The following is a 19325-nucleotide window of genomic DNA, read 5'->3' as shown; positions in this document are numbered from 1 at the left end:
CCAAAATAATATGCAAAAGAATTGTAAGACGAGTTGCTAACTTAATCCATCATGGCCAAAATGGATTTATAAAAGGTTGGTTTATTGGCAATAACATTCGTATGGTTTATGATATTATTGATTACGCGGATGAGTTTGAAATTCCCGGCACCATTATATCGTTAGATATATATAAAGCCTTTGATTCCCTTCACTGGAACTTTATTTATTGATGCTGTCTCGAAGGCTACGGGTTCCAGACACAACTAATTAAGTAGGTGAAAACACTTTACTCGATTCCTAGCTTTGTTATCACAAACAACCGATATTTATCCGAAAACTTTGCCATTTGCCGCGAAGTTCGACAATTAAGGAGACCCTTTTGTTGTTTGTATTGAGAATAAAAATACTAGCATTTATGTTGCGAACTAGTACTTTTAATAGAATAAGAATGGGCCTAAATACTTTTAAAATGTCGCTTTTCGCAGACGACACATTAATTTTTTTAAAAGGTTCTCCAGCAGATTTTTCAGCTGTAAACATTATGTTAAAATCTTTGCCGAAATCTCTGGCTGTAGAGTTAATTTTGATTAATCGCAGGCGTTTTACGTTGGATCTTGGAGAAATACGACAAGTAAACCATTAGCCCAGCAAGGTTTAAAATGGCCCACTGATTCTATTGATTATTTGGGAATTATCGTTCCAGTAGATAGAGTAAATAACCAAAAACTGTTTACTATGAATTTTCACAAAAGTTTTGAACAAAATGTCTACCTCACTAAACCTTTGGACATGTAGGGGATTGACGTTGACAGGGAAAATTACTATTCTTAAACCATTAGTAATTCCAATTTTAACTTACAAAGCAAGTGTACTTCCTATTAATCTTCCGGCGACTTTATGAAGAAAGTTAAAGCTTTGTTGTACCGCTTTATGTGGAGTTCCAAATGGGAACGAATAAAACGCGAAACCTTGTGCACTAGTTATGCTTAAGGCGGTGCAAACATGATTGATATCAAGGAATATATAAACGCATTAAAAATAAAATGGATTAAGCTACTAATTGACCCTAGTGACTAGTCTTCATGGAAAGAACTGGAAAAACCTTTTTTCAGAGACTCGTTGCTTTCATGCCTCCTACGAAGTTGCCTAAAACTGTTTTGCCACTACGCTCTTTGAGATCTTCGGTAAGCGCATGGCGTACATTTGCGTCAGAAGAAATAAAGTTACTCAACCTACAAACCAAACCGCTTTTCTTCAATAAACTAGTTAGATATAAAAAGAAGTTATGCTACGTATCCACTATGGCTCGTGAAGGTATCACAGATTACTACCAACTAATTGACACAAACGGTGATTATATCAATTTTGACAAGCTTATGATTGACAATGACATTGTACCTAACATTCAACTATTCGTGGAATATGTCAAACTTAAATCTGCAATCCCAGGTGACTGGGAAGAAACTTCGCGACAAAATGACCACATCAAAAACACATTAGCATCTTTAAAACGATGCGTTATACACCATTAGAAAACATCAAAACGCAGCTACGAGTTCATTCTTCAGCGAAAAGCTACGACTGTCAATATCATACAAAAAAATATGAAAAAGAACTAGGAATTGACATACCCGAGAAAACATGGAAAGAATTATACCGCGCCCATTACAACTCAACAATTAAACAGAACTACGTTCATTTCATACTAAACTTAACCTTAAAGCTATTTTTTCCAACCAGGCGCAGTTCGCGTTTGGAGCATTAGACTCAGAGCAATGCGTTTTCTGTAGAAATAATGTTGAATCTGTACTACACATATTTATTCAATGCTCAATTTCGAAAATTGTCTGGGAAAATGTATGTAACTGGATTGCTGTGCGCTTGAGATGGTCTCATAGCCTTCAGTATAAAAACTTACTGTTCGGTATTCCTGAACTGACAATATCTTTTGGGCTTGTTAAGTGCTTATTGTTAATAGCGCGTTTGAATATATATCGGGCCAAGTGTAACAACAGAAAACCATCAATAGAGCTCTTTGAACACTTGTTGAAGGATACTGAAGAATCCGAGAGGTGTTCAGCAAAAAGAAAAAATAAACTAAGATTTCATTATAGCAAATGGGGGCTTTGCCTGCCATGCTTTTGATTTTCATTTTTTTAATTGTGCTTTGCCATTTATTTTATACTACTCTTTATTTGTTGTTTGTTGTTGTTCTTGTTGTTGTTGTTGTGGAAATAATAGAAATAAAAAAACGATCACCTAAACACCTTGACATCGTACCAACATTTTACAACCGAACTGATCGTTGTAACAAAATTTCGGGTGAAGTGAAAAAGATGTAAAAAATGCAAGTAAGTGAACAGCACGACACGAAATTCCTAATTGATTAAAGCCCGGGCAATTTAGTTCCAAGCAAGACATTTCGCACATTCCCGCACATTCGCACATTAAACAACGCAAGTGGTTTAGTTACTACTTACAACCTGCACCAACGCATTTGTCGAAAATCAAAATAGTGAGGTTCCAACTTGTTTGGTAGCTGTTAATGACGACGAAATGTTTGTGAGCGCACATTTTTAAATTTCAAATGAAAAAAATAAGTTTATTGACATCACACTTCAGTGATTCTATTTGAATAAGAAACTGAAGATGCCTTGCATAAGACGAAATATATAATACTCTTAAAACAACAAATTTCTGGCTTGATCCGACAAGTTTCGAGGACTTTTCTTCGAATACATTAACGAAGTGACAAACTTTAGCATGATTTTTTTGGTTGTCAGAAATCTTGTACGAGTGATATTGCAGGTAACAAGGTTGGCAGATGATTCCAATTTGCACAAATGTCAAATCTGTTATTCGTGTACTTACACGAGTCCGAATCTTTGTCGATTTGGCACATCCCTTGGTGGCAGAGTTAAAATCGTCATAACCAAGGTCTATTTTTGACTTTCATTGCTAAGTAGAGTTAAAAGATCAGTGTAGATGCATGAGATTTCTGAAACACCCCGTTACCAATGCCAATTATTTCATCGACTCGTTAAGCACTACGTTTGTATCATATAAAATGTTTATTATAGCGTAATGTGTTAAATCGGTATCGTATAAAATGCAGTAAAAACAATGAACAGATAAATCTGCGGATTACGTTAACAATTGATGAAAAATTTTAAAACTGGGCACGGCAGAAAGCATTGTGGTTATAAATCCAAGACGTAGCCACTCCTTCCACCTGTTGTGTGTGTGTAGATCTCTGCTCTGAAAAAATCTGGCCATCTCCACGTGGCCTTTGGTCTCGCCGATTGCCATAACAGGAAAAGGAAATAGCTAGAAAAATGAGAAATTAGTATGGTTAATGTAGGTTGCAGTACAGCAAGTTGGACATGGAACTCACCGTAAAAAACAATAGCAACAAGTAGCACGGTAAGTCGAACCAAGGCCTTGTCATTCATGGATAAAGGTATGTTGATCGAGAACTGAATGCACATTCCAGCTAGTTTCCAAAAATTCCACATGGTGTGGGCTATCTTTTCCTCGCCCTTGAAATGGTGCGCGTAGATATCTAGAGAACACAGCAACGGAAAAGTTCAGAACGTCTTGAGCAGAGGTTCCCAACTGGGGGTACGAGATTGAACATCAAGGGGTACGAAGATCGTTGGGCCAAAGAGCAATATATATATGAAAATGATGGAATTTTCCCAACATATATATGAAAAATTCCATCAGAATTTTTTTGGGGTTGCGAAGAATACTCTGACCTGACAAAGGGGTACGAGCAGCAAAAAAGGTTGGGAACCACTGTCTTAGAGGCAGGAGGTATAACAAAAAACTCGTGTACCATTTGATATCACTTTCCAAATTCCAGCACAGGCGCCAATTACTGGAAATAAAACGAAGATAAGCGAAGGGTTGACCTCAACCGTATGCCAATGGAAGCAGAAGTAATATATCGGCAGATCTAGAAGTAAAGCGAGGGCAATGCAAACGTTTCGGTCGTGTCTCCCTGGTGCTATGACAATCCCGAAGGAGAAAATGGAGCCCGCTAAGCAACACAGAACCAATCCGAGCACAACCTACAAAAACTTACGGTTCAAAGTTAGAAAATGTTAAGCCTAGAAATGCGCTAGCGTATAGTGACGAAGAAATAACGCTGTGAGTTTTTGGGGCCACTCATAAATCACGTCGTAAACCTGATGAAGGCCAAGAAAGCAAGCAAACGACTGTGGTAGTTCCGACAACACGAAAGCAATTAACATTCCGGTGTAAATAGGCAAAGGCATAACGAGAAGGTGTCTTCTTGTAAATGTAAGTCGTACCATTGTCTTGTAGAGGTTTTTGATCCTAATATAAAATGGCGGTTCCTGCCGAAAAGAGAAAACTAGTTGAAACTTTAAAAAACTATACAAAATCTGGACAGTAGAGAATCTTTTCCGACTAACAGTACCTGCAACCTTAGTCGATGTTCGTTTGACAGGACAGGCGAGGTTTCTTCCACAAAGGGTACGGCACTTGCCATTGATCGAGATAAATCTTTATTCTGACTACGGGAAGGCAGAACAGCGGTGTACTGATTATCGGGAGCCGTCTCGTGATAAGTTGTTGGGTTCATTTCCTCTACGATATTATTGCCTGGCGCCATGATCCTTAGCGGAATGGACTCTTCGCCCGAAAAAGGATTTTTATCTTCCACTTGACCAAGATCATCGACTTCATTAAACCTTGTGGCTACTACACCAGCATACAATAAAGACATAAACGCACATGAGAAAATCACTACAAAAGTTAGAGAGAGGAGTGTTTGAGTAGCGGAAATGTAGGGAGTGTATTGGTATACACTGTCGTCTGTGACAATATGATGTTGATGGTGGTCTTTAACACTACAAAACGCTTGGTTCGTAGGAGGAAAGTTGCCCATGTTGCTAGATGTGGCATGATCTATGAATAAAATCCCGAGGCTGAGAGCGTTACCGGTTAGCTGGAAAATAAAATATCCATGAAAATAATGTTTGTGAATGTAGTAATGTCACAAACCCACAAAAATGGTAGAAACAGGAACTACTCACCATTCCAAGTTGGTGAGCCACGAATAGTAACCCAGTGAAATAACGTCGTGTTTCATCGACGGGGACATTAGCAATTTTAGCCCATTTCCTTGCAAAAATTCCCTTCAATACCAACACGGTTGAACCGAACAACGCGTCGCCCAACGCTAAAGATACCGTTGCAGACAAAGCAAAGTTGCCTGAAAGTGTAAGCGGTATCATTGTTTTTGTTTTTTACACAAAGCTTTGAGAAATCAGAGGTAAAGTTTCTGCTTACGATCATCAAAATATGCATTCAAAATTAAACCATAACACAGTTGACCAGCAATGGAAATCACTAAGGCGGAAACACATTCTTGTAATACTGGAACAAAAGCCGTGAAAGCTAACGAAGTGGCGTAGAACATGGCGAAAGGCGTTGTTCCTTTAAACAAAACACTGAACAGTTGTCGATCAAGTATACGTATGTAAAAAGCACAATGATCAGGTCTGTCGGACTTTAACCATACTTACCATAGCCCTCTTCAAATTGAAGATGAGACAGGATGGAGAATGTTCCATGCACAACGGTGGAGGTGGAAAAAACGGCGGCGAAAAAGAAAATACACCGTTGTCTTAATTTCTCCTTCTCATGGACGATTTCTGAAGGCATTTTTGCTTGTTATCACAAAATGTGGCACCTGAAATACAATAGCGTTAAATGTTAATGTAACCGTTGCATACTTAACGTTGGTCCTTCACATAATATATACCAGTACACAAACCGTACTTAACCAACGTACGCGAACGTTTGTTTCTACCCTTTAAACATCACTGTGCTAATGTAAATGCTGGTATGTTAAGGTTAAAAGCATATAAAGGAAGCGAGTATTAGTTAATTTCTGCAGTTATTTTAAAACCAAAACGAGACTTAGTTAAGTAGCACGTCAAGTATAGAGAAGCGTACTAGTTTCAAGCCTTGTCGTTGCACCAACATTTTTACAGCTTTTGCTGATCTTGGCAACGCGGCTTCAGTTTAAGTAGAAAAAATTGGTAAAATGTAATTTAGTAAAAAACGCGACACGAAATTCCTAATTAATTAGAACCCGGGCCGTTTAGCTCCAAGCAAGACACGTCGCACATTCCATAAAACAATCCAATTAAGCAATTTAGTGATAAACGTCAACTACCTCATTTATCGAGTTACTGATCGGTTGAAGGGATGTCGGAAATGAAACCAGTTGAGAAATATATTTTAAACATACACAGAGTGACTGAATATAAATATTATGAAACGAAATAAACGTTTATGTAGTAATTAATAAAACCATGGAAACGCAGACAACAATTTGCGTTACGCCCGAAAAGTTGATGAAAGTTATGAGCTAGGTTTCAGATTTGTATCAAAATATGATTTTTGGAGCAAGCTTTTTTTCAATTCACCTTGGTTTGTGTTTGCTTCATCAAAACCCATGTGATTTTTTTACTTATATTTTACTTATATGGAGCCGTACATGCTAAAATCGTGCGGTTTCCATGATTTTGTTGGACGATTTTTGTAATGGTTAAAAAGTGTGTTAGACCAATAAGAGACCAGCATTGTTGGTGTTGTTTATCAGTGCGGGGATTACCCTGGCAAATGGCGCATTAAAAATTTCCAGATCGCATGTGTGATATGTCATTTTATTAGTATTTCATAAAATAAAAACCTAAATAAGGCATACAAAGGTGACATACAAGTTTTTAGCGAATCCTATTCGGAATTTTTTGATTAATTGCATTTTTAGTAGTTTCACTTTATAACAAAATAAACAAAAAAGTTAGGCCTTTTTACAAGCTTACATACGGAGCCTCATTACAAAGTTTAAGTCCTATTTCCATCATGTCTGTTCTCTAGTCTATTTGTCCAACCTTAAAAGTCAAAATGTATGCAGATATGTTGATTGAAAATTCGTCATTTTAACGCCTGCTTTTTGATGTTTTGATTAAGTACTTTCGAAAACAAAGTCCTTGGTATAGATTCGATAGTTACGACAGCTCTTCTTTGAGTGATTTCAAGAACATGAGCTTTGTTATTATTCCTTAACTAGAATACCCGGTGGTCTGAAACTAATTACATTGTAGAGAAATTAAGTGCTATTTTCTGTTAGTTCAGGTTCTATTGAAAAAATAAAAATAAAAATGTCGTTGTTATATTTATGTTAACGACAAAAAAATCAGTAATCTGTTGTAAAACGTTTCAAAATAAGTTCTTCACATTAACACTAGAAGGACGGGGCGCGTCAATTGACGCATTTTCAACCTAAGTGCATCTATAACTTTTTAGTGGGGCATCGCACAACCGTGATATTTCCTGACTTTTCCTACATAAGTGTTAGGTAACTAACCCATGAATATGAAGTTTTTATTTTACCGGTAGAGATAATTAACGTGGTCACTACCTAGAAGGACGGGGTGCGTCAATTGACGCATCGTTACTTCACACTACAAAAACCAGTTCTCGCAATAGAGAGCAATGTTTTGTTTCTGCTGATAATTACAGGTTTATCGAATTAGGTCACAGCTGCCAGCACGGGGGTGTAACAAACGTGTTGACAAACTATGCAAGTCGACTTTTCCGCAAAACAGAGTAGTTTCGTCACAAGCGCAACCTAATATCGGAAATTTTGAAGTTTATCGAAGCGTAGGTGTAGTAAGAGTTTCTTAGTTAGATAAATTAGATAAATTCGTCGGGTCGGTGGTTGCTCGTGGCGTGACAGGAGGGCGCAATTTCCCTGTGAAGAGTTTGTGGGGGAATTCGTGGGGATGTCCGATGTTTTCCCAAACCATGGCAAGAGACAGGTTTCTGGAGCTCATACGATTCTTTCGCTTCGATCTGAAAACGGAAAGGCGTAGGAATCTATTGCATGATAAATTTGCACTCGCTTCACAACTTTGGAACAGTTTTATATCAATCTGCCAAAAAGCACTCATTCCACAGTGGAAGATAACTGTGGATGAGCAACTATTGCCGTGTAAGGCACGCTGCAAGTTCATCCAATATATGGCCAATAAACCAGACAAGTTTGGTCTAAAGTTCTGGCTGACTGTTGACGTCGAAAACAAATATTTATTCAACGGTTTTCCTTACGTTGGAAAAGATGACGCAAGGAGCCCCCAAGGGAGTGTGCCCACCGACGTTGTACTGAAACTCATGGCTCCGCTTTTTCAAGGAGGTTACAACGTCACTTGCGATAATTTTTTCACCTCACTTGACCTAGCGTTGCTACTTGCGGAAAAGAAGTGCAGCCTCGTAGGGACAATGCGCCAGAACAGGAGAGAAGTCCCGAAAGAGTGCAAGAAGAAAAAGGAGTTACGTGAAACAGAAGTGTTTAGGCACGACGGCTTGTATTTTCAATGCGATTGCTTTTGTTAATTAAAATGGACATAGCGGACATGCGATAGAAGTAGTTTTTTCGGAGCAACAGCACAGTTTTCTCAACAAAAAACGTTAGATTTGTGCCGTTTTGACCTTTTGCGTCAATTGACGCACTCCGTCCTTCTAGGTATACGAAAATTGCCGTCCTTCTAGTGTTAAGCGACGTTCTTTGACTTATGCCGAAGTTGCTGCTTTTCCAGCGGACTCGGCATCTGACTCTCGTCTGCTTTCATGTTTTTCATCAGACGCTAGATGTCTCTCTTCGCCCGATGTCTGATTATCCCGAATGACGTAAATGTAATAAGAAATTGCTAGAAAAATAGCATAATGAGTTGACGGGTATCAGCCACAATGAGCATGTGGCCATTCAGTGCATCATGTCATGAACTTAACTCACCATAAGTTACAGAGGCAGCATAAAGCATCGTAATTTGAATGTAGATCTTGTGATAGACACAAAAAAATTTGCTAATCGAAAATTGAATGCACGTCCCAACGATTACCAGAAGATTCCACATGCTGTAATCTATCGTGATTAAATGTCCAAGTGATTATGTGTCGCGTGATTAAATGTTCAAGTGATTGTGTGTCGGTGATTAAGTGTCGCGTGATTAAGTGTCGGTACACCGGTTTTGATGCTCGTGCGAATACAAATATGCAGATCTTGATCATTTTGCTTTACGAAAGTATTTAATAAGAAAGGAAATTACGCCAAAACATGTCATCACGTTATTTGCAAATAAAAGAAATCAGTATGCTTGTCGACATTAATAAAGGTTCTCTTAATTATTCCACATTCTTTACGGTGGGTCATACTATTATATAACTACGGTATACCTCTATATAAATTACTTTTATATAGAATATGAGGCTTTGGCCGAGCTTTGGCCTTATACGTTGTACACTGCCTTCAGCAAGGTATAAACGATGCTGTTTCAGTGGTAGGCTACTGACAAGTAGTTCCAAACTCAGGACACAACTTTAAAAATTATAGGCTCCTTAAAAAATATGTGTTCATTTAAACTTGCACAAAGAACAATTTGCAAACCAGGGCTCGCGAGATAGAAATCGTCACTGAATTTACGTTGTACAAAAACTTTTCTCAGTTTGAAGATGAAGCTTATAATGCCGCACCACTATCTACTCATACTCTCACAACATCAATTTTAAAACTTCTCAGTATGAATGTTCCAGTATTAAAAATTGCCGTGAGAAGCTGAACAAGATTGCTTGCAAGTGTACCGGCCGGAAATAGACACAAATATAAACAATTACGGAAGATTTCGTTTGCCTATTTGACGGCGTTATTGATTGTCGACAAGCATTCATTATGTGCAATCACATACACAAAACAGCGATTTCTGAGAGCCTATCTCGGGTTTGAGAGGTAGGATAATGTTTAATCTTTTTCTCCTGTGGCAGTTACAACAACGACATCGCAATCTTTAGTTTTTAGCTGACGTCGTCGCCAAACATAGAAGCTCCATGAAATTCCTAAAAGAAAACGTGCTTGAGCCAAAAACCTTTTCAATATTTTGTCGATTTATTTAAAATGTTTGCTTATAATTTCTATCTACAGGTCACTTACCGTATAAAAAAAATCCGACCGATAATACAGCCATTTGTAAGTAAATTTTTTGCCACACACACAAAGCCTTGCTGATGGAGAATTGTATCAGCAGTCCTAATTGCACCATAAGCGTCCATAGTACGTAAGCATATTTAGCATCTTTTTCGAAATAGCTTCCGTACATTTCTGTATTGGATAATGAAACAGCAAAGAATAGAAAGATTTGATATTAAGTATAATTAATTTAAGCTTTGCAAGTACTACCAGGTCTTACCGTTACTAAGGGTTTGCCACACACCGTCCGTTAAACCAAACGAAAAAGATAGAATGTAAATTGCCCAAGAATTTTCTTCCGTTATTTTCCAATGTAAACAGGCAGTATAATTTCCAATATCGACAAAGAATGCAAAGATATAAGGTATATTTCTACCATATTTTCCTGCAAACTTTCCAACCAAGCATGAGGTGAGCGCGTCTGAACCTCCGAACAAAATGGTGGCTATACCAACCTATTAGAAACCGATTTTATTTTAAGCCTTTTTCAACTTGATAAGACAAATGTAAAAGTAGTCGATATACATTTTAAATTATGCGATGCTCTATTTTGCATATTTAAATTACGCCACTAGGCTAAGTATAATGTCTATCGTTATAACAGGAAAACCGACAGAGTAACAGTCAACAGGCTTTATGTTTGTCAAAACCTTTTTTTTAAATTACCTTGTCCACTCCTAAAGCGCAAGAAACAAATCCGCGAGTCACTTCAGCGTAGAAAAATCCAATCAGCAATCCGTCATAAATAGGAAGTAACATCACAAGGAGATGCTTCGGTTTCAACAATAACTCAAAAGTGCATTTTAATGAGGTCTTCAACACATGTAAGGGGCTTAGAGGATCTTTCTGAAATGAAATTGCAAGCTTAGGATTAAAAATCGGTTAAAAACTATAGTCATAGGCTTGAAACTTACAGCTTCCCAAAATTGGAAATTTTTCATCTGGGGTTTTACCTTCTGAGCTTGGTCGGATGATGCTGGCTGCTGCAGATCAGACGGTGATTGACTTTCTAAACTCGCACCCTCAAGTGTACGGCAGGGTTCAATCTAGACGAATTTTTAAAATTTACCAAACTGTAGCCTATACAAAAAGATTATTATGGTCAGCAAGACAAGATCTGGAATAGGTTTAAGCAAAGTACCCACGATATCGCTTTGTCTTCGATCTCCGCCTTCTGGGATTGGACTCTCAAGCTGGTTCATACACTGGTTGATATTTTTGGGTAAATACACCACTTGCAAAACTATTGCTATAACTTCCAATAAAGCCAGGAATCCAATCAGACTATATCGCGTGGCAGGATAGGCTGGGGTGTATTGATCAATATTAGCAAGAGTTATGTTCGGGTCTTGACAGTCATTTGCTCCACAGAAAGAAAAATCTTGGTTTCTGGTGAAATTTCCTTTTCCAGACAAAGTTTTATCCACAAAGAGGAACAAGAAACTGATACCACTGCTGGAAACAAACGACGTATCCTGTTTAATTAACGAGAAACTCAAAAAAAAATTCATAAGCTTAAAACTTTTTAGCGTCATAAAACCCAACGCTGGTAGGATACTCACAACCGCACTTTGTGCTGCTGCAAAGAAAAACCCGATGTAACGACTTCTCCGTCCTGAGTAATTACTGCTATCACTTCTGGAGGCTAAGATCGCAAAATTGGCCGCGACATATGTCCCTACCCCCCAAAACCAGCCCTCCGCGATTCCATTGAACAATCCTGCCGGTATCAGAGTGTAACTCGCTACGCAGGATGAGTTGGTTTGAGAATGAAAATATGTTTAAGAGAAAGTTAGATTCAGAAAATCTATTTGTCTATAGGTCTCAAGGACTGGTAACTTCTATGCTCGGTATCTGGAACTTGGGTCCCAAGTTGGAACTTGGGTCCCATCATAATTTGTGTCAAATACATGGTAAAACCTTCATTCTGGTGTCTCTAGGGGGGTTTTGAAGGGTGAGGAATTACTTTTTCATACTTTTAACCTTCTACAAGGTCATCTGAAGGTCATCTAAAGGTCAAATCACGAAAAAATAGTCCAAAATCACTCAAAATATTGCATATTTTCTCACTTAAACAACTGAAACACACAGTATGTTCCCCTGTGACTGAATTAAAATGTATTCATGGACAGTTTAGCCTGAATATTTCAACACGAACAATGAAATTTGTGAAACAACAATAAAAAACAACAACAAACAACAATGAAATTTGTAGAAATGAGTAATCAAAATACTTGTTGGCATACTAAAGATACTTGTTCAGTTTTTAGTAGAGAGTTTTTCTTTTCTTCTCAAACAGCCGAGTTGTCTTTCTTTGTCACTGTTGTCAAGCACAAATGCTTTCAAAAGAATGTTTGATAAAGTAAGACATGCTCCTTGAATTACAACCATTGGACTATCAATACGACGCAAAGCATGGCAGAGATGAGCTCGGCAGCAATGCAAGTTGCACTTACCAAACAGTTTATAGGCTGAGTGTACAAAATGTACTGTTGAGAGTAGAGGTACAGTTAGTCCACCTCTATTTAAGTTTGTGAGAAACTCCGAATTAATCCGATGGTCGTCATCATTTTCAGTTTCGATACACAAGATATTAGCTGGATATTTGTGTTCCAAATATCCAGCTAGAAAAATACATTTATGCTTGACACTGTCATTAGATTGCACTAGGTCTTCAGTGTCAGCAATGGTGATGTCAAATTGATCATCATCAATGCAAATGTTAGAGGTGCAAGGCACATCATGAGACTCGCACGGAGTTGACTCATATTTTAAAAGTGCATGGAGATTTTTGGTTTTTGCAGCTGCCTTGATATCTACAATGTCAATATAGAAATTACCTCCACTGCGTTGTCTGGCTTGACCAAAGAACTTTTCAAGGGCCTCATCAGCAAACACACCAGGTAGAACGTAGATGAAGTTGTGCTGAGTCAGTAGCAACTCTGCGGCTTCGATGTTGGCTCTTGTAGACACTACAAATGCTTCTGCAGTTTGATTAGTAAGCTTCTGCGTCCGACCTCGACCACCTGACCATGCACAAGAGGATATAATGTCACAAGTTTCATTAAGTTTCTTGAAACTAGTGCAGTTCTTGGTCCATGGTTGACGACACTCATCACGCATGTTAATACCAGAATATCGATCTTTCACATTCATCATGTGAAACCAATCAGTGATGAGTTTGACAAAAATGATGGTGCCCTCGTTAATGCCAAGTTTATCCTTTAGAGTTGAAAGAGCAGCAACTGTCTTGTCATTGAAGATCTGGCATACAAAAGGCACGCTTTGTCTCTGCAAAGATTTTGGGTACACAGCTGTGTATGTGATCTTGGTAAGACGGATGCTGTTTTTCCGGTCTTCATTGTACAGTGCTTCTATGTCCTTCCATCGTGCAATATATGTGTTTCCATCTTTTGTGAAAGAAAGTTCCTTATCATGCACCGTTATCCAGTTATTTCTTATATTTTTAAAAGAATGAACGTAGTCAAAAACAAGGAAAGCATAAGAATTTATAGCGTCAATGAAGACTTTACCAGGGCCATGTAATTTACCATAAACTGCAACATTTGTATTGCAATTATCACCTACACAAGAAATTATACTACCACCAGCATTTTTTACCGCTACTAGAGCTTCCAATATAATTTTCTTGAGTTGATCTGAATTAAGTTTTGCAACAGGGTAAATGCGTAACGTAAAGTAACTGTAACTGAGCATAAATAAACTGGAAATGAGGCGAATCAGAACAACTCATGCTATTCAATTCCTCTACAGCACTTTTTAGATAGTCTGTATCTTTGAACTCATACTCAGTAATGCATGACAGAATTTTGTCTAACTGTGACCATTTACTAAGAAGGCTATTCTTTTGCAGACAACCAGCTTTGAAAAAATATGTTTTAGGTATGTCCTTTCCATTTTTCTCAACACATTTAAGATGCAAAAATCCAAATGACGATTGAACGCGTTGAAAATGAAGAAATTGAATAACAGAACGTCCTTTTGCATCAGTTTTAGAAATGTAAATGTCATCACTATCACAAAAAAAGATGATCCTTTGAGAAATGCTGCTTGATTTCATTACAAAAAGAAGAAAAGTCAGCTATCTTATCCAGGCCTTCAGTACGGAATCGTTCCTTTTCAGCTCTCGCCTCTGCTGAAGCAGTTCTAGGCCTAGTTCTGGGTGCTGAAGAGACCTGCTTTAAGCATGACTTTAAAACTCCAGGGAAAATGGACGGTGGTTGGCTTGGTCTTTTTCCACCTTTAACTGAAATCCATTTACAGTCAAAATGATTAGCACAAGCATAGATCTGCTTAAGCTGTAGCAAACTAGAACGTTCATTTGGCATGGCATCAATCCAGCGGTTTCGTTCTACTTCATCAGTTGGAAATGATACCACTTTAGAGTACGGTAAATAGAAAAAAAGAAAAGTTGCTTTAAAAAATTACCCTACTCTATCGGCATTGCCATAGCCTATAATTGGTTTCATCGTCACATGTGCTTATTTATCAGCTATTGAAGCAGTTAGAAAGCTTTAAAGTCACATATGCTTGTCTGCATGCCTTATTTTAAATATTTATACAGTTCTTTTCCAAAATTTAAAAGATTCGCGGCACACCTGAGAATCTGTGACGGCGCACTAGTATCTGTGATTGGGACCCAAGTTCCGTAACCCGAGAGTGCGAGTTACTAGTCCTTCTATGATAGGTCTACTAGTCATTTTAAATTAACTACGAAGTAACAGAAATATGGATTTCTCTATAAGTATAAAAATGACCCATATGGCGTCCATATACTTTACCTGCATATATATTTCCCAATACGAACATCAAGAAAAGGACAGGAGCTGCCACTATCAACGTTTTCACACCAAAAACAACTTCAATCGATGGAGCTATTAAGGTTGATATTATCGACAAAGCGTACCCGATTGCGATGGAAGCCGTTACTGAAAAAATATTTTAAAGCACTGTGTAAGGTGTGTGCGTTGGACGTAGCAGGTGTAGACATGTCGTCGCGATAGGCAACAGATCTAGCCAGATTACATTACTAGAACATAACTTATTTTTATTGTAAGATCATGAGTTTTGCTTCTACACGAAAGTAGAGAAAGTAGTTGTATGCATGAAAGTATTGCAATGAAAGTATTACATGAAAGTAGTTCTTTTGTTTAAAATAGGTTCTATTTACTAAACAGACTGTATTGATTGGTTATTGTCAATTGAAAAAAATATCAACTGTTACTATGGGTATGATAATTTCACCGGCAAGCAACATTTGTTTTTAGATAAGCAACTAGGCGTTGAGAAAGGACATACAGCACATAAAGCCAGTTAGTTTTTACAGAGTTACTATTTCACCGTAAGTAGGTCACGCAGCCCATAGTTAGAGATAGGCTGTTAAATAGATGGAATAGACCCTGTCACTAATTCTTATAATATTTGAAACACGCCATGCTATTCACTCGCCTGCTGCTTCTTCAATGTTCAGGCTAGTGACAAGGGGAAATACCCCACTGACGCCTACTGCTGTGAGGAAAATGGCTGCCAAGTAAATGAGAAAGTGTTTCTCAAGACACATTGTCAAAAACAATCGCAACCACGCTTACTGTGGCTTATATATAGAAATGCTGACTGCATAAAAGGCGAAACTCCGGAATAGCCTTTAGGTAACTCTCTCCATGCGGCTCCCTGCCTGGCCCAGTTTGATAATTATAATAGATCCATTGCTGAACGTGAAATGCTTTTCCAAAAACAACGCAATGCACATATTGGTTGGTGTTAAAGCGCCATTTGTCTTTTCACGACATTTGAGAGAAAGGTTTATATCAAATATAGCATCGGAAATGCATACGTCATAACGTGTTAAGACAGCAAAACGTTTTTGATAGGGAACAGACATAGGTGTACGTGTATAAATGTATACGCACTTACGCAGTTTTGGGCACAGCTATACAGTTAAATTATCCACGGTAGATATTTGAAAATTAGCCCTAAACTTTCGGCTACTTTTCAAAAATGTAATTAAAGAAGCTTCAAAATAGTGGTAACACTGCATATAATACAAACTAAACATATTATCCATAAAAACTTTCTGAGAAAAGATTTTTTATTTACATTCCAGCTATAATTAGATGAACCCTTTCTGTAGAGACTAAATATATGATATCGATGTTGAATTTTCGATATCGACTGAAAGGGTTAACAATCTATTTCCTCGACTGTGGTTTGAACATTTCTGAAGTCTGTTTTGACATTTACTAAATGTGCACGCATAAGATCAGACGTAAACTGTAATTCTTGTTGATGGTTCTGTATTAAACAGGCAATTGTATTTTGGATATTTAACCATTGCATGTGCGTTTTAAAAGTCGAATGGTACAGCACAAGCGGGACGATGCATTTACTCAAATAGTTCGTATAAAACCGTCGACACACTGTGTAACATCTTGCTTACTTTTGTAAGTAGGCTAATTGTATTACCGTAAATCAAAAGTATGTTACAACAAAACTTGGCTAACTTGGTTGCCATCCATATCTATAGCAGTCATTTTGTGTTCATCGGTTGAAGTTGATTTCAGTTTACGCCGCACATAAATGTAATAGGATGCACCTAAACCGTCGGAAACAAAATGTTTAACTCTCCTGCCACATTATGGAGTCTTCGTGTTTCAGTTAAACTTTTACCGTATGAAATCAGTGCGACTGGCAACACAGCAATCAACAAGTAGATTTTCTGTCGCACGCAGAGAATTCGGTTCAACGAAAGTTGTATCGTCATCCCACATAGAGCCATCAAGGTCCATGCGACGTAAGCATATTTGCCTTGTTTTTGAAAATAACTCCCATACATTTCTGTAATAAAATAAAGCCGTTAAATCAGCTTTGACAAGTTGGTGGTTGATGTTGGCAAATCCATAGATTTTGTTTTAACCTTTGAGTTTAAAAATGAGTTTTGCGAAATAGAATTATTACAATGTCGTTCACCATTTGTCAAAGTTAGCCACACCCCTTCATTTGCACCAATCAGCAACGCTGTAATGTAGACTGTCCAGGAAGTGTCTGGGGTAATCTTCAGGTACAAACACAAGGCAAAGGTTGCTATGTGGAGCAGAAACGCGTATAGAAAAGGAAAATTTCTGCCGTATTTTCCAGCTAATTGTCCAGCGAGATATGATGAAATGCTGTTCGCGGCTGCATAAACGATAACAACTATGCCAACCTGTTGTAAAAACAAGGTTGTTGCTTTAAGTGAATCCAAATTAAGTTTTTTCCAAAGTCAGTGCTTCGAAAGAAAAACATCCAAGTCATGTTTTAAACTTCTGACAACAACTTACTTTGTCCACGCCTAAAACGCATGACACAAAAGCACGGGTCATGTCTGCAAAGAAAAATCCGTTCAACATCCCCTCATACATCGGAAGCAACATCACCAAGATGTGTTTCTTTTTTATTAGTAATTTAAAGGTGTGCAGAAGGGAAGCCTTCAGCACTTGTGGAAATTTTTGACGGTTTACCTGCAATAAGGCAGGAAACTAATTCGGCGCTTGCTGTAACAATTACTGCTAGATTACTACAGTGTTTGAATAACAGAACATTTTTGCTGTTACTACGGTATGTGTAATAATCATACAACGAAAAATAGAGTTTTCAGTTAAAAACCTGTTGCCTGTCAATCGTTGTTCGACAAATTAATTTTGAAGGTTGCAAACTCGCTGTGTTTGTTGGGTTCTCGATGCCCTCTAGCGGATCAATATTTTGATTAATATTCTTGGGTAAATACACAAGCAGTAAACATATAGCTATAACTTCTAACAGAGCTAAAAATCCAATCAGACTATATCGCGTGGCAGGATAGGCTGGGGTGTATTGATCAATATTAGCAAGAGTTATGTTCGGGTCTTGACAGTCATTTGCTCCACAGAAAGAAAAATCTTGGTTTCTGGTGAAATTTCCTTTTCCAGACAAAGTTTTATCCACAAAGAGGAACAAGAAACTGATACCACTGCCCAAAATCTATTAAATTCGTTAAAAGAAGCTTTAAAGTATAGGATGTTATATTGAAGGTATTGACTTACGGATTAGAATCGCCGGTGTTACATGTAGGCTTAAATATTATCACTTTCAAAATGCAAGTAACTTAATAACAAACAAACAGAAGCATCTACGTGTAAACTGTATTGTAAGTGTCAACTACTTACAGATCCTACATTAGCACTTGCAAAGAAATATCCGGTGAAGCGACTCCTTTGTTTAACGAAGTCACTTAATCTCCCTTTTGTCTTCGAGAGTGCGAAGTTTACTGAAATGAACGGCCCAGCTGTCCAGAATAAACCTTCCGCCGTACCAAACAGCAACCCAGCCGGGAGCAAAGTGAATATAGCTAAAGTGTAAACATAGCTAATGCAATCATATTTCCTTCCAGTCAAAGCAATTGGAAATGTGAAAGCCGAGTGTATTTTAAAATTTAAGTCTTAATCACGAATGTTTACGTCTGCGCTTTGTGTCATTCTGTGTAAAGACGAAATTATCTCATAGTATGTGTACGGCTCACTTGCAGAACAATTCCCCAGTATAAAGAGTATATAAAATGCCAGTGCGACAATAATGATTTTCTTGAGGCTAAACGCACTTTCAAGAATTGGAAATAAGAGAATCGCTATGATTGACAGCAAATAGCCAACTGCGATCGAGATTGTGCCTAAAAAAGATAACGGTATTTTCAATACGTTAAAAAACTTTCGTACTCGACATTAGCGCGAAAGTATAGTGCACAAATAAATAATGTAAAACGTTCATTTTGATAACCCTGAGGAATGCTCAAAGCCCTTTGAAAATGAAAAATCTTACCAACAGCTTCGGAAGCATTTAAACTGGACGCAAGTGGAAATACAGCTTTGTAGCCCGCAGTCGTCAACATTACAGCAACAAGGAATACAACAAAATCCTTTTGTATTTTTGCCGAATCCATTTCTTTTTCTTAGGTTAGACTTTTCGTGCACTAAATCATTTACAATCCAAATCCGTTTGAAACACTCAAAGTGAAAGCTTGTATGCATCGCCTATGAACATGTTATCGCGAGATATACCTAACCACATACTGTAGTCGTTAATATATAGTTTATAGTAAGGAAACTATAAACACGAATATGAGTTTACAAAAACCGATTGCTTCCGTTTTTCATTATGCACTTTCAACCAGATGCGATTGCATCAACCTCTTTCTCTCTGCAAATGAATTTGTTGTCTTGTTATGCAACGTCAATAATTTGACGCTTAA

General features: G+C 37.7%; 2 protein-coding genes across 5 annotated transcripts; both read right to left on the bottom strand.

Annotated features, from left to right (window-relative positions):
- Positions 1-3044: 3044 nt before the first annotated feature.
- On the bottom strand, positions 3045-5997 carry LOC143459848 (uncharacterized). 3 transcript variants are annotated; one of them, XM_076957148.1, is made up of 9 exons: positions 5971-5997; positions 5538-5704; positions 5302-5448; positions 5046-5224; positions 4427-4957; positions 4299-4343; positions 3821-4055; positions 3377-3544; positions 3045-3309 (listed from the first exon to the last, which is right to left on the bottom strand). In XM_076957148.1, exons 2-9 carry the CDS (start codon positions 5674-5676, stop codon positions 3152-3154), a joined length of 1602 nt encoding a protein of 533 aa, XP_076813263.1. In that variant the 5' UTR covers positions 5677-5704; positions 5971-5997; the 3' UTR covers positions 3045-3151. The 3 variants fall into 3 exon arrangements, with proteins under 3 accessions (XP_076813263.1, XP_076813262.1, XP_076813264.1); XM_076957147.1 differs by having other exon boundaries at positions 4173-4343; positions 5971-5995; XM_076957149.1 differs by lacking the exon at positions 5302-5448 and having other exon boundaries at positions 4173-4343.
- A 4853-nt stretch (positions 5998-10850) lies between these two features.
- Positions 10851-19130, bottom strand: LOC143460047 (protein unc-93 homolog A-like). Of its 2 annotated transcripts, XM_076957402.1 has the most exons (13): positions 18896-19130; positions 18600-18746; positions 18247-18428; positions 17708-18061; positions 17383-17562; positions 17033-17267; positions 16733-16900; positions 16567-16658; positions 14848-14994; positions 11608-11789; positions 11187-11500; positions 10999-11091; positions 10851-10891 (listed from the first exon to the last, which is right to left on the bottom strand). In XM_076957402.1, the coding sequence occupies exons 1-9, from the start codon at positions 19014-19016 to the stop codon at positions 14992-14994; spliced, it is 1482 nt and encodes a 493-aa protein (XP_076813517.1). In that variant the 5' UTR covers positions 19017-19130; the 3' UTR covers positions 10851-10891; positions 10999-11091; positions 11187-11500; positions 11608-11789; positions 14848-14991. The 2 variants fall into 2 exon arrangements, with proteins under 2 accessions (XP_076813517.1, XP_076813516.1); XM_076957401.1 differs by lacking the exons at positions 10851-10891; positions 10999-11091; positions 11187-11500; positions 11608-11789; positions 14848-14994 and having other exon boundaries at positions 16348-16658.
- Between the last annotated feature and the right edge of the window lie 195 nt (positions 19131-19325).

The sequence above is a fragment of the Clavelina lepadiformis genome, chromosome 5, assembly GCF_947623445.1.
Source record: "Clavelina lepadiformis chromosome 5, kaClaLepa1.1, whole genome shotgun sequence".
NCBI lineage: Eukaryota > Metazoa > Chordata > Ascidiacea > Aplousobranchia > Clavelinidae > Clavelina > Clavelina lepadiformis.
Note: the sequence above shows the minus strand (reverse complement) of the source record. Positions and strands in the feature narration are given on the sequence as shown.